This window comes from Buceros rhinoceros, unplaced genomic scaffold, assembly GCF_000710305.1.
Source record: "Buceros rhinoceros silvestris isolate BGI_N320 unplaced genomic scaffold, ASM71030v1 scaffold4102, whole genome shotgun sequence".
In the NCBI taxonomy this organism is placed as follows: domain Eukaryota; kingdom Metazoa; phylum Chordata; class Aves; order Bucerotiformes; family Bucerotidae; genus Buceros; species Buceros rhinoceros.
This window is the reverse complement of record NW_010398156.1, coordinates 5,055-18,257: the sequence shown is the minus strand read 5'-3', so window position 1 is coordinate 18,257 and position 13,203 is coordinate 5,055. Positions and strand designations below refer to the sequence as shown.

At 50.1% G+C, this 13,203-nt stretch overlaps 1 protein-coding gene across 1 annotated transcript in view; it reads left to right on the top strand.

The window, feature by feature from the left end:
- LOC104488875 (protein phosphatase 1 regulatory subunit 12B-like) overlaps window positions 1–11,730 on the top strand; it is a gene marked incomplete at its 3' end in the record, with an annotated part of 44,350 nt that extends 32,620 nt beyond the window's left edge. The window contains exons 14-18 of the mRNA XM_010130968.1: window positions 8,030–8,120; window positions 8,574–8,744; window positions 9,446–9,629; window positions 10,192–10,304; window positions 11,686–11,730. Of these exons, the coding sequence (XP_010129270.1) occupies window positions 8,030–8,120; window positions 8,574–8,744; window positions 9,446–9,629; window positions 10,192–10,304; window positions 11,686–11,730 (604 nt within the window). The remainder of the gene's footprint in view (window positions 1–8,029; window positions 8,121–8,573; window positions 8,745–9,445; window positions 9,630–10,191; window positions 10,305–11,685) is intronic.
- Window positions 11,731–13,203: the final 1,473 nt, after the last annotated feature.

Here is a 13,203-nt window from a genome sequence, read left to right as displayed (position 1 = left end):
GGGCGGGTGCTCAGGGCAAGGGGCGGGGGGGGGGATGGTTTGGCATTTGCACTGGGCGGAGGAGCCCCAGCTGTAGGTCGGCCTTTACCCAGGAGGGGTATATGAGCAGGGATGTATGTGGGATCCTCCAGGAATGGTCAAGGAAGCGAAGCAGGGACCGCTTGAGCTAACCAATGTACAAACTGCAGCTTGACAGCACGGAGCGAGCCCAAGGTAAAACCGCCTTTCCCCACCCTGCCTACATGAAAAATCCTCTTCGCTTACTAACCTCACCCACTGACACGTCCCCCGTGTTTAACCCTTGTGTCTAACAGCACGTTTGTCTAATGGCGAGTTCCCCGGTTCCAGCTGGGTACCAGTACCTGGATGTCCAGGGTCGGAGCATTGACCACCTTCAGTGTCTTCAAAAATGGCCATTAAACAAATGAACATACCCCAAATATTTGTGGAGACGGTACCACTGAGAGTTACTTTAGCACAAAATCAGCTATTCTGTGAAATCCTTTACTCCGCAGCACCAGCCCGTGGGTGTTACAGGTGGAGGAGCCCAGGGAGCCACCCTGGCATTTCTATAGCAAAAGATTTTGAGCAAACTTCATCAATCTTCTGTCCCTGAGAAGAGCGGACCCTTGAAATTGAGCCGCACGCAGAGAACCTGCAGCCTCAGCTCAGCAGGGAGTGGCAGTCTTCTCTGCGGGGCTGACAGCGGGTGATGTGTTCCATGGTTCTGCCGCAGCTCCTTGCCCTGGTCCTGGCAGGGCTCAGCACCCACCAGAGCCACTTCCAGGAGGTGGCGGTCGAGGGCTGCTCGGCTGCACTTGCCAAGTGAGCACTTCTACAGCTTATCTAGTTCAAGAGCTGACCCTTCTTTACTGCCGTCAGGTTGGGAGTTTGTTTTACTCTTTATTGGCAAAAGACAATTTCCCAAATACTCAGATATTTGCTGCATGATTTTTTTTTTTCCCAGGGGTTCCCTGCCCTGTTTCGGCCTGTGTGAACCAGCGCTGGGAAAGCTGTGATAGGTTTGCCCGAGGCTGTTTAAAATGTTACGTTCTGTTGGCTCACTTGAAAACGAGAAGGAGGAATACCGATCAAAGCAGGACGCTAGCGTCTCTGCCTTCATTCTGCAGGCAGCAGGAGCTGGAGCTGCCTCCCTCCCCGTTTCATGCAGCAGTGTTTTGACTCGAAGCCGCAGCCTCTGCGGGCTGCAGGCAGTGCTGCATGCTGCTCCCTGCCACAGCATCGGCTGTCGACCCCTCCTGCGTGCTCATCACTGACCGGGTCCAGACTGCACCAGCCTGGCGAGCTTGGCCCTGGGTATGGTCACGGCAGACAGTCACCGCAGGGCACTTGGGTGGGGAAGGCTGTTGGTGCTGTTTGTGTTTGCAGCACTCTCTACTTTTCTCTTGCAGAAATATCTCCTGGGTTGGGGGGGTTGGGGGGATTGTTTGTAAACAATTTTATTTTCCCTTTTTCTGGAAGAATTTTCCAGGTCGAGGTTCACAGCTGCTGCCTTCTCCAGACACAGCCAGTGTGAGGAATGCGATTGCTGTGATGTTCGTAGCCTTTTTCCTTTGTACTGGGATGCTGAGTGGCATTAAATAACTCTAGGGGATAGTATCCATCATTTAACAGCTTCCAATCCAGGGGCTGTCTCCTCAGCCCCAAACTTTGTGTGGTCTCACTAGGTACCGACACTATTTTAGTCTTCTGTCAGAGGAAACACGGAGTTAGCGGGGCTGGGGCTGCAACCCAAGCTCTGCTGGCTGCTCCGTACCGCAGTGTCCTGCCCGCCTGGAGCGGGGACGTGGCACAAAAGGAGCAGCTCTGCTCTCTGAAGGGTGCACCGCAAGGTGAGCGTGGGCAGATGGAGAAGCACGCACACAGAATTGTCCGGAACTGCGTGATGGGGAGCAGGCTTGGAGCATCCGCTGCCACATGGGTAACATCAGCGCGCTGTAAACATCACATCAAGGCGTGAGTTTTGAGGAGGGCTAAAGGGTGCCGATTGTTTTGATTAGCAAGTGGCAAAGAGCACAAGTCTTTTAATCTCTTGGATCAGCACTTGAACGTGTGGAGCGAAGCAAAGCTGTTGCAAATAAAGAATTTCTTCTACTGTTCGGTAACCTGCTAATCGTCCTGTACATGTGTTATGGAAATGCAGTTTAAACTGTCAGGAGTTGAGAATTCCCAGTCCAGACTGGAGCACAACGACAGCTCCCAGCAGCCAGGACTCACTGGAGAGAGCAAAGCAAAGGCCTGGAAATGGCGAATCCTCGGCCGAGCCTTTTCGAGCCAACTGTGAACCACTTGGAGAGCCCGATCCTGTTACCCCTCCATCCTCAGCCGCCTCAGTAACTCGGCGCTGTCTTGTGTCCCTCCCCTTGTTCCCAGCTCCCACACTTGCAGGGTCTGACACATTACATCCTGCTGCCCTGCCTGTTGAGTGGTCTTCTCGAATTTTAGTCCACCCTTCGTGGCAGTTCCTGTGATGGGCGTTTTCAGTTGCCGCGGGCTGATGTGCAGACTGTTAACACAGGGATTGATACAGCCAGGAGCTGAACCTGCTGCATGCTCAGCTGAGACAGCAGCAAGGTTTCGGTTTCCTTGTAATCATCAATGATCGACTCGCTGCTGGGCACATACTTCATTATCTGCCTCAAGGAATTGTGTTCTGGGAGCTGCTGGCAGCACCGGTGCCTGCAAAACTTGTGTGCGCGCTTCTTGTCCCTCCCCCAGCTCGCGGAGAGATCGGAGCTGATGGCAGGTTTCCAGTTGGTAGGAATGTGTCACTGGGATGCTGGACTTTTCCAGTTGTTTCCAAGGGAACAGTATCAGTATGTGGGGCTTTTGCTGGGCTGCTTTTTTCTATCTCCCTTTTTACAGGGGTTGGGTGTGTGTCTGTGTGTATATATATGTATAAACCATACATATATATGTATCTATGAAAGACAGATGTATGACAAAGATATGTCAAATACTGCAGCGTTTGGAATACTGATATTTTACCCTTAAGAACAGCTAATTTAAACATTTTACAGTCTCTGTCTCTATGGGTTTCTGTGTTCTGAACGCACCTTCCGGCGTACAGGAAGCCAGCCCCGTGCCTGGCTCCCCTCACCTGCCTTATCCACATCTGGAAGGACCAAAAGTCTCTCTTGGCTTCCCAGAAAAGTGTCACTAGAGTTTCTAGTCTAGGGAGTGTAGTCCAGCGTCACTCTGAAACTAAAAAGAGAATTTGGGCCAAGGTGAGGAGTCAGAGGGGCTCAATGGAGCAGCTCCTTCCCACGACAGGTTTTCCTCTAGAAGTGCCGCATTAAGCATGCAGTTCAGGACCAGCGTAGCCCAGTTCGAGACCAGCATAGCCCAGTTCAGGACCAGCACTGCCGCCTTCCCAGAGACCAGATGCCCTATAGCTTCTGTCTGCCAAGTCGTGTTCTACTGCCCTTGCTACAGGAACACGGGTTTAGAGGAGAAGGACCTGATGGGGATAGAGGGAGCTGTCCTGGTTTGAGCTAAAACTTCCTGGTTTGATCGTTAAGGAATCGAGGAGTGATTAAAGTTATTATTACCTCGGACCCTCAACCCTTAGCAGGAGCCCATTGTGGCCCACAACAGCTCATGGGGGGTGAGTCTTAAGTTTTGGTGTGCTGACAGCAGGATGAAATGCCCCCAGTCCACTCTGACCTGAGGACAGCTGCAGCATTAAGGAACGTCTGACTTCCAGGTTTGTCTCTAGGTTCTGATGCGCGTAGGTGAGTGTCTTCTACATGAGCTCTTTCCCAGTGCCGGGTCATGGAAGTGTGAAAATGCAGAACTTCAAGTTTTCCACATTCTTGGTGTTCTCCTGGGGCTGGGGGACATTCTGCCAAAGGACTCTGTGTGGTGGTAGATGGTGTTTGCACAGACCCTTCATTCTCGGAGTGCTTGCAGGAGCTCGGGAAGGCAGGAACAGAGACCAGCCCGTAAAAGGGTTGTCAGAAGCTCCTGTGTTTCTTGGAGAAACTGGCCACTTGTCCCTGTGGCCTGTGCCCTAGTTAACAGGGGCTTGTCCTTTCTGCTTCTGCATCATTCACCCTTTACATGGGAGGGATTCCTCTCCACAGTATGTTCCTTTTTTTTCCCCTCTGGCAGGGGTTCGTTGACATGCAGATTCGCTCCTGTTTTCCTGGTTTGTACATCCAGGGTTACTATTGCCCTGGCATCAGTCTCCCCTTCTGTTAGTGTTTTATCACAGCTTCTTTTGCCTTGAGATGGTGACGAGCAGGCAGGATCCATCTTTGTGTTGCCCTGTGCTGATTTAAAGAGTTAGCAGAGAAAAGGGGGGTTTCTGGAAATAGGAGGAATTCAGTGGGAGCCAGACTCATCGCTCAGTTCCCAGCTTTCCTCTGGCTAACGCACGAATCCAAAGCTCATAGCTCTCCTGTGGCAGCAGGACACACTTGCCTCTGTCTCCGAGAACTGTAAACTTCTGCAGTGGTTTTGCTGACTCTCACGTATGCATCTCTGACAATTTATATTGTGCTGCTTGTCCTCGCAACCACAGCCGTGGGAAGAATCTGTTCTGCTGTTTGGGTGCGTTGAACTTGGCGCAATGGCTGCTCTTATTTCGTGTATTTTCCCAGGGAAAGCTTATTGCAAGAAAATAGGACGCATAGGAGCGTTTCTTTGAAGATCTGCTTGGATCATGTGATGCGTGCTTGAATTAATAGGGTGCCGCGCTTCAGCAAACGATGTGTTCCTTGAAAACGTAATGAGGAGCCCTGTGGATTGCTTACAGCCCGCCTCGCTCCCCATTTGCTGTCTGTCCCCTGCAGCTTGCTGTGATCTGCAGTTTTTCTGCTGTGGAGAGCAGTGTCGTGCTCTCTCGCTGTCATCCAGCCCAGCCTCGCCTCCTGGCTGCAGCAGACTCCCACCTCCTTCTAGAGAATTGCTTCTGTCTTTCTTCCATCCCATTTAGCACGCTTGGGTCTCTTAAAATTCAGCCTGTGAGCAAAATGAGGCGGCACATACAATTGTAAAATCAGTCTTTGCCCGCCCTCCTCCCCACAAAGAACAAAACAAAACACAAAACCACCCAAGTGGAGGAAAAACGTGATTGAATCAGCAACAGGTAACAGCGTCTGCCGTGTGTGTCGGAAATATTTGCAGCACAGCCACCTCCTCTCGTCACCAGGCAAAGGCTGTAGCTGCTTACTGGGAGGCACCGGCTCTGTCACGGTGCAGTGGCTCTGCTGCCTTGCCTCAGCAAATCCAGTGAGCTGGTGCTGGTGCAACGGCTTTGGGTGAGCTCCAGCAAGCGGGGAATTCTGTCAATGGAAGGAACCCAAAAGTGAGCAATCGGTAAAGCCCAGACTGTGCCACTCTGACCTGCAAAATGTGCTTGGCTGAAGATTAAATCACTGTTGCAGGTTGGACACTCCAAATTGTTAATGCTGTTTTAATGGATTCCTGGTTTTGTATAAATTCTGGGAGAGCAGAGGAGAAAAGTCTGGGAGGATGGCAGGGCAAGAGACAAAAAATGGTTTTCCTCTAGCTGTTCCTGTACGCTCCTGTACACAGAGCTGTAGCTAAACCCTGAAGTGGGGGTATCTGCGGCCTTGGGGGGATCTGCAGCCCCGCTGTGCTCCTGCAGAGCTGCTGCTCCTCCATGGGGCCGCAGCAGCACCGGCCTCTGCTGCGGTACCTGCTGCTGACCCGTTCTCTGCAGACTGGCCTGACCTTTTCTGAAGCTACTGCAAGAAGCCGTGTGGTCCTCTCTCCAAGTCCACTGCTATCTTCTGTTGCTCGCGAAAGCACCTGAGCTGCTGTAGGTGATTCCTCGTGTCGCTCGCCCATTCCAGGAGCGTGGCCCACTGCACCCGTGCTGTTGTATGAGCTGAATTCCTCCTCGGGCGAAGGCAGCTCTCATCTTTCCTCCTCTTATTCCAGTTATCCATATGCAGGTCCTACAGTCCATGTCCTCGTCGCAGAGTTTGAGATGTAATCCCACGGATTCCAAGCTGTTGCAGCAAACTTGCTTAGCTACAGATTTCCTCCGTTTATAGTTTTCAGGGACTATTTTTTTTCTTTACTGCCATTCTTGACTTCATTTGCAGTCTGTTTTGCAAATGCCTTCTTCCTGTAGGTGGCTTATTACTGCTGGATGCTGAGCAAAGAGCAGCTGTTCTCCTTGTGTCCAAAGCTGCAGAAAACACTTACTGTTCCGCTAATGTGCCATCACCTGGGCAGCACATATGCCTGGTGAAAAGGCGAGCGGGAGGGAAGCGCTTTTCTGCAGACCTGGGAATTGCACAGTGTTCACTTATCAAACAGTGGCTTGTTGTGTTGGTGAACCAGCGAGCTCCTGGGAGGTGATCGCCCCGCTGTGTTCTAGGTGCTCCCCGTGTTGGTGAATCCATCACGGCTCGTGTCGGCCGGGATAATCGATGGGGAGAAATGACCTCCTCTGTGGTGCGCTCCCGTGGGCTGCACTGGAGGCTCGCTGTGAAGGTGATGGATGGCAGCCTGGCAGTGTGGCTCAGCGAGCCCGGACAGGTCGTGTGTAGACATCTCCATCATAGCGTGATTCATCTCCTCCCAAAGCCTGCAGTGCAGGCAACTCCAGTGCAGACGATCCATCCTTTGCGCTCTCCTTGTACTCTTTGGAGATGAGGGGAGTTTGGGGCGTGATTTATCGGGTCAAATGTTACACCAGTGTTAGGTGAGAAGACTGGTGTGTGCCCCACCGATGCTTGAAGTGCAAGGTGACCAGATCCCGTGATGTACCTCTGAACAGTCTGCAAGTCCCCTTAAGTGGCGTGTTTCAGCGCTGGAGGTCAGTCTGCGCTGGGCTGCCCACCTGAGTCGGTGCTGTACGCCGCGTTGGGAAGGTGGATAAAAGCCGTCATGGTAGATGATTTCAGAATGATCCAGATTTTGTGACTCTCTAAGGTTTTGTCGTAGTGCAGCAAAGTTCATTATCATTCTAATGAACGTCTTAACTTACTGCATCAGAAATAAGATCAACCGTTCAGTGGTCTGTTGTGGAGAACCAGGAGGAGTCCGAGGACACAGTAAGCATATTCCTTGATAGATCTTCATCCCTCACTTGGCTAATTAATTCTTCGAATGTATCTTTGATACTTAACCTGTGGCAGTGACAGACCTACAAAAGCCCATTTCATTTCAGGCACCCTCATCCTCGTATGGTGAGCCGGTGTTTATAATAATTCCCTGTGAGCCAGGCTGAGGAGTCCAATCTAATTAATCTTCCCTAAGATGAAGCCACTCCACCAGTATGGAAATCAGACCTGCTGCTGTGCAGTCCCTGACTCTGCGGGAGCGCTGCCCAGTTCCTCTCCAGCTCCTCCGCACCGAATGCCAGGGCAGGGAGTTCAGTTTATATATTTTCATGTGAATAATTCTTTTGAAATCTCCCCAGTTCAATGAAATCTGGTGGTGACCAGCTCTGTCATTTAACTGCGTGGTTTTGGTATCAAGGGACTCGGTTTACTCCGGCATCTGAAGGTCGTTTCTTTAATTTCATAGCTCATTTCAAGGTGTTTTGTCTCTAGAAGATGCCTGCCGTTCAGCCGTTTCCTCGCGTGCTGAGTTTCATATTGATGAAGGCAGCAGATTGCAGGAATATGATCGTGAATATAATGAGGGGAGGAGGGTCTGAGGAATGTGCCAGCACAGGATTTCTGCTCTGGACGAGAGGTGGATTGCTGGGGTTTGTTTCCTAATGATGCAATAAGACGTGGAATGGGGCAAATAATACACTAAATAGATGCACCCTTTTTAACAGAATACGTTCAACACTACAGAGTTTATTTAGAGACTGTAGGGAGAAAGTAGTGGGAGCAGTTGTATATCGCGTGTTCATAAGACAGATGTCCCGGAGCAGAAGTCAACAGTAGACTTAGTCTGGAGCGAAAATGATTTTTGTCCATATGAAGGAGAGGAATACCGTGGCTGTGGAGCTTGCAAGGGCAGGAAGGCAGAGCATCTGTTTTCATTTTAACCCCTGCTGTCCTTTTTTCTTCAGGTCGTATCTGACTCCGGTGCGGGATGAGGAAGCGGAATCGCTGAGGAAGGCACGATCCAGGCAGGCCCGGCAGACCCGCAGGTCGACACAGGTAAAGTATGGAAGTACTTGTGTTCACGTGTGGGGTGAAGAGAGCTGGTGAGCGGAGAGGGAAGCTTCTCCTTTTCTCTTACACTATTACTTAGGACGAGAGGCTTGTCTACCCTCGCACTGTCGTGGAGAGGTTCTGGCAAAAGTCCCTGCAAACAGCAGTTCCAAAATACTCGCCCAAGCATACATGAGGTGGACTTCAAAGTTCTCATTTCTGTAGCATACCTGCCTTTCAGTTTGTAGCTCCATCACGTATATTTGGGTTGCTTTGAGTAGGTGATTGTGTCGGTACACTAAGAACGGCAACAGAATTCTACTCTTTCTGTTAGCACAGAGATGAAATGTTCTCCTGGCCAGGTGTAAATCAGCCTGCTGGGCATTTTAAACCGACCTGCAAGACATGGAATCTAGTTGCATAGATCTAAAACTTCTCTCTCTTTTCCTTTCCCTCTAGGGTGTGACACTGACAGACCTTCAGGAGGCAGAGCGGACCTTCAGCCGGTCTCGGGCAGAGCGGCAAGCTCAGGACCAGCAAAGTGAGAAAGCGGAGAGCACGGAGCCTGCTGAGGACAGCAGGGAGAGGCAGGAGGCCTGGTCACGGTGGAGCAGGAATACAGATGAGGAGGTGATCCTCCAGGCCTCAGTTCTCATTGTTTCAGAGTTAATGAAACCATTTGGGAGAGCTGAGTTCAGGAGATGTTTTGGGGCTGGCTGGCTGCTTGAGGGGGAGCAGAGTCACTGGGAAGATATAATCCTGAGGAGCCGTGCTCCCCTCAACCGTCTGCACGGGGAGCTGCGGTGTAGTGTCAGAGGGTAGATGTTCCTTTTCATTGTGCTGGGAATTTCACTTTTCTGTCTCTCGCCAGAAGATAAACCCTTGTAAATCACAGACGGTGGGGTGAGAAGACCAACAATAGAGATGTGGCCTGGATCCGTCCTTGTTGGGTGGACTGGACTGAGGCTTCGTGCTCACCTATTTCCACAGATGTTCTGTGTGACATGGAAAGCCAGAGAGAGCAGTTTTCTCCCCTCTGCCGTCACTTCTGGGTTTTCACTCTAAATCAATCGTTTCTATTCGATAACTTGTTTGTCCTGCCATTGGCTGTAGGGACAAAGAGCTTGATCCCAGGTTTCTGGCGATGGGAGAGTGCTCTCACATTGCAGCTGTACAATACTTCTAACAGCCGTGCCCGTCGGGTGGGATGAACCTGATCTGGCAGGTGGAGGTGATCACTTCCACTCTAAAAGCTCACCCAGTTCCCTGACATTCCAAATCTGATAGTTCCTCTTCATTCTACTAACTTCTTGTCATGGTTCTGTGTCTAGACTGTCTACCGGCGGTTGAGGTGCCCAGTACAACCAGACAAACCTACGACACCTGTATCTCCTTCGACATCAGCACCTCTCCTTTATACAAGTTCCTACCTGACTCGAACAAATAAGTACCTGGGTCTCGACTCTGTGAACCCAGCAGACTTCAGAGGTGCAGCCACAGAGATGGAGAAAAATGGTGCGTACCCAGGAGAATGAAGAGCAGTCAACGCTCGGGGCCTTTCACGAGGTTTAGAACCTCCAATGTGTACAGGCAGAGAGAATAAATTTACTTGTTATTCTGAGGGGAGCAGCATGGGGAGTTGCCTCCTTACAGAACAACCATTCTTTGTTTAAACACAGGTTATTGCTTGTAACAGAGGGGTAAAAGGATGTTTTCCCCTCTGGATAAGTAAATGAGATAGTGATCTAAGGAGCCCTTAGTTCTTAGAGCTGGGGGAGCCATTCCCCTGGTACAGTTTGTCCTCAGAGCAGGAGTAAGGATGGTTTGGGACAGCTGACAGCTTGGGTAACCTCTCTAAAGGAGGTTACCTCTCTAAACCTCTCTAACTCCTCTAAAGGAAGGAGGGTGAGTGACCAGAGATAGCAGGGCACTGAGATGCCATTTCGTTTGGTTTAATAACTCCTTTGAATATACTAAAAGCCGATGACCTTGATCAGCTTGAAAAGAGCGGCAGTACCTTAGCGAAAGCAGAGATGTAAATCGCTGAAACCAAAGCAGTCTTTCTTTGCTTGGCCAGAGTGTGAAGATCAGGATTTAGACGACAGATCTCTGAACAAACAGTCAATCCGAGAGAGGCGGCGGCCCAAAGAGAGGCGGAGAGGCACCGGCATCATTTTCTCGACAAAAGATGTAAGTTTGAATTCCTTCGAGCAGTGAAAATTGTTCTGTGATATCCAGGGTGAATTTCCTTCACAGAAATTCTAAGCTCCAGATGTTTTTCCCAAGTCCGTTAGTTTCCTGTTAGTCTTTCCCTCTCCAGCTCTGTTTCAGATTGGCACTTCCAAAGGAATCGCATCCCTCTTTGGCCCACGTGGAACCCAAGCAGTAGGCCCCAGGAAGCCCATTCTTGAGCTATAGTGCGGTCCTTGCAGAACTGTGAAAGAGCCCCCGTGGGAGATGAGGGCTTAGACGTCTGGTTTCCTTGGAAGAAGGAGGCCACAAGCCATTGTAATTATTTTCAAATTCCTCTGAGCCCAAATGTGGCTGCGCTTCAGGCCCCCTAAAAGGAAGCCTGTGAGGAATAGAACCTGTGTGTGGCTCCCCAGCCCAGCCCCAGCAGAAGCACAGAGGAGCTGGCTGTGTTGCGGCCTTTCCTCTTAGTCCTGGTGTCAGAAGGATTTCTTCAGTCGGAGGGAGGAAATCCAGCCCTCCAAACCTTGGTTAGAGACTCAGGTAGGAGTTTGAGGAGGGAATGAGTGTTGGGAAATCACAGTTAAGATGTCTGCAACAGTTCCGGTCCAGCTACAGATGTCCAGCCTTCCTCACACACCTCACAGGTAGAGGCTTCCTGCACAAGACAGTGAAAAACCCCAGTGGCAGCAGTAGATGTGTTGAGTTTTTTGAGTTACAGAGAAGTTGAATGGCCCTGCTGGAAACCTCAGAACTAAGTTCACTGTAGCAATATCAGTAGCTTCAGAGCAGAAAGCAAATCTCTTCTCAGAGTTTTAGTGCATTTCCCTGTTGTCTCTGTAAAAAACTGCAGCTACACCTTCTGAAGTATCTTGAGATCAAGGTGGAGTCAGATTGTAGGTCACCATTGCTCCATAAAATCCTGGAGCCGGGGCAGAGGCAGTGGGTGACGCAGGGGCTGTGGAAGTGCGGGCTCTTTGCGATGGCTACTCTTTCCTCCTCGAGTCTGTTTGAAGTGGAGGATATTCTTTGGAAGTCAGTGTGATGCCAGCAACTCACACGGTCTTCCCAAGTGTCACAGCATTCGTTCCCTCAGCATGATAAGGAGTGTCACCCGTTCTTCCTACTGACTCTTCAGAACATTCACGTTGCAGGACCCGTCTCAAGAGAGTAATTCTGTCCCCAGTACCACGATCTTTTACCTGGCCACTAGGTCACCAAACCTGATCTGGTCATCAGCCAAAAGCATCCAGACAGGCGCTTCCATCGACAGAAATGTTCTTGGCTTTCACACCAAGTCATAAGCAGTACGTTATTGAACTGTGACAACATCTGGTTGCTTCCAAAGCTGCCTAATCTTATTGTTTTCTCTTCATCCTAGGATGATGATGAAGTTGATGGAAATGAAGAAGCGAAGGAAACTGGGGTGAGTGAAAATATGTTTCTAAATAGTTGATGTTTCAGTCTGAGTGGTGGCAAGAGGTCTTCTGTAGCTTTACTCTGTTTATACAAGAGGTCCAGGGAGCTGAGTATGAAGTGGGAGATAGTTTTGAGTAGTGCATTACTTACTGACATCTCATCTGAAAGATAAAGAACATCTCAGAAGCTGGCTCTTTGTGAGCTGCGTAGGCAGTTCTCAGACCAGGAGGGACCGCAGCAAAGCTGGGTGAGAGCCTCGCTGAGGGCTGTCAGAGACGCAGCGGCTGGGGAGCTGGCTGTCAGGGGTCCCGAAGAGGCCCGTGACCTTGTATCTCAGAATCGCCCTGATGCTGTTATTTTGGACAGTGTGTTTTGTATTTCTAAACCCAGTGCTCTTGTCTCCTCGTGGATTTGTTTTCTTGCTTGGGTTGTCTGGCAGGCAGCAATCAGAGGCTGTTCGTTGTTCTCCTGTTCTGGCAATAGGCTCCATATCCTTCGAGGCCCTTTCTTTCCTTTTATAATAATTTTTAAGACCTTCCAAACAACCTTGGTTCCTTTTCGTTCTGTCTGTCTTTGTCTCAGACACTTTCAAGCCCACCACACGCCTTTGACAACGTTAACACTAAATACATTTCCAGACTATTAAAGCCTGATGGGCAAGAGCTGGGAAAAAGAGCAAATTAAAGGTTGCAAATGGTCAGCCTAGTTTCGTCTTTGCCTGGAAGCATTCAAGTGTGGGATATTCCTTCCCACCTGCCTCGAGGAGCACAGCTCCTCCCACAGGAGTGTCTGTTCAGAGTGGCACCACCTGGTTAAATCTTCCACTTAAACCCGCATGAAAGATTCAGCTGTTTATCGGCCTTAAGATTGTTTTGGCGTTTCTGCTGTCTCACAGTAAGACTGAATGAGGGTCACCCAGTCCCTCACAATCAATGATGCTGGTTTTCCTCCAGTTAACAGCAGGGAATCCTTTTGTCTTACTGTCCATGATTTTCTCGTGGGTTCCCATCTTACAGCAGAGCAACGTCCCTTCAGTTCCCTTGGCCCCCTTGCACCCGTCCTTTGTGGCAACAGTGCTCCGTGTATGTCAGACCCTGCTGTGGACTCTCCTTCCACTCTGCTGGGGCTGGTTTTCCCACTCTCCCAGTTCCTCTTGGTTTTTATCCAGTTTCCTCACTGCATGCCTCCAGCATCGTGTCACTTGGTCAGTCTTCCCTGGTTAATTTTACATCTGACTCAGAGAGATTTCGGTCCCACTAACTGGACGTCACTTTGGCAACAGTCACGGAGCATCAAGTTCTAGCACCAAGCAGCAAGTACAATTAATCATTAATTCATCAATAATAATAATAACTCTAGCCTGGCAGGTGCCACCATCAGAGCTGTGAACTAGAGCAGACCAAAGTGTCCTGTTTTCTTTGCAGACCCCCAAAGACTCGAGTTTCTGTGAGTGTTTATTTTTTCCCTCCAGTGTTTATAT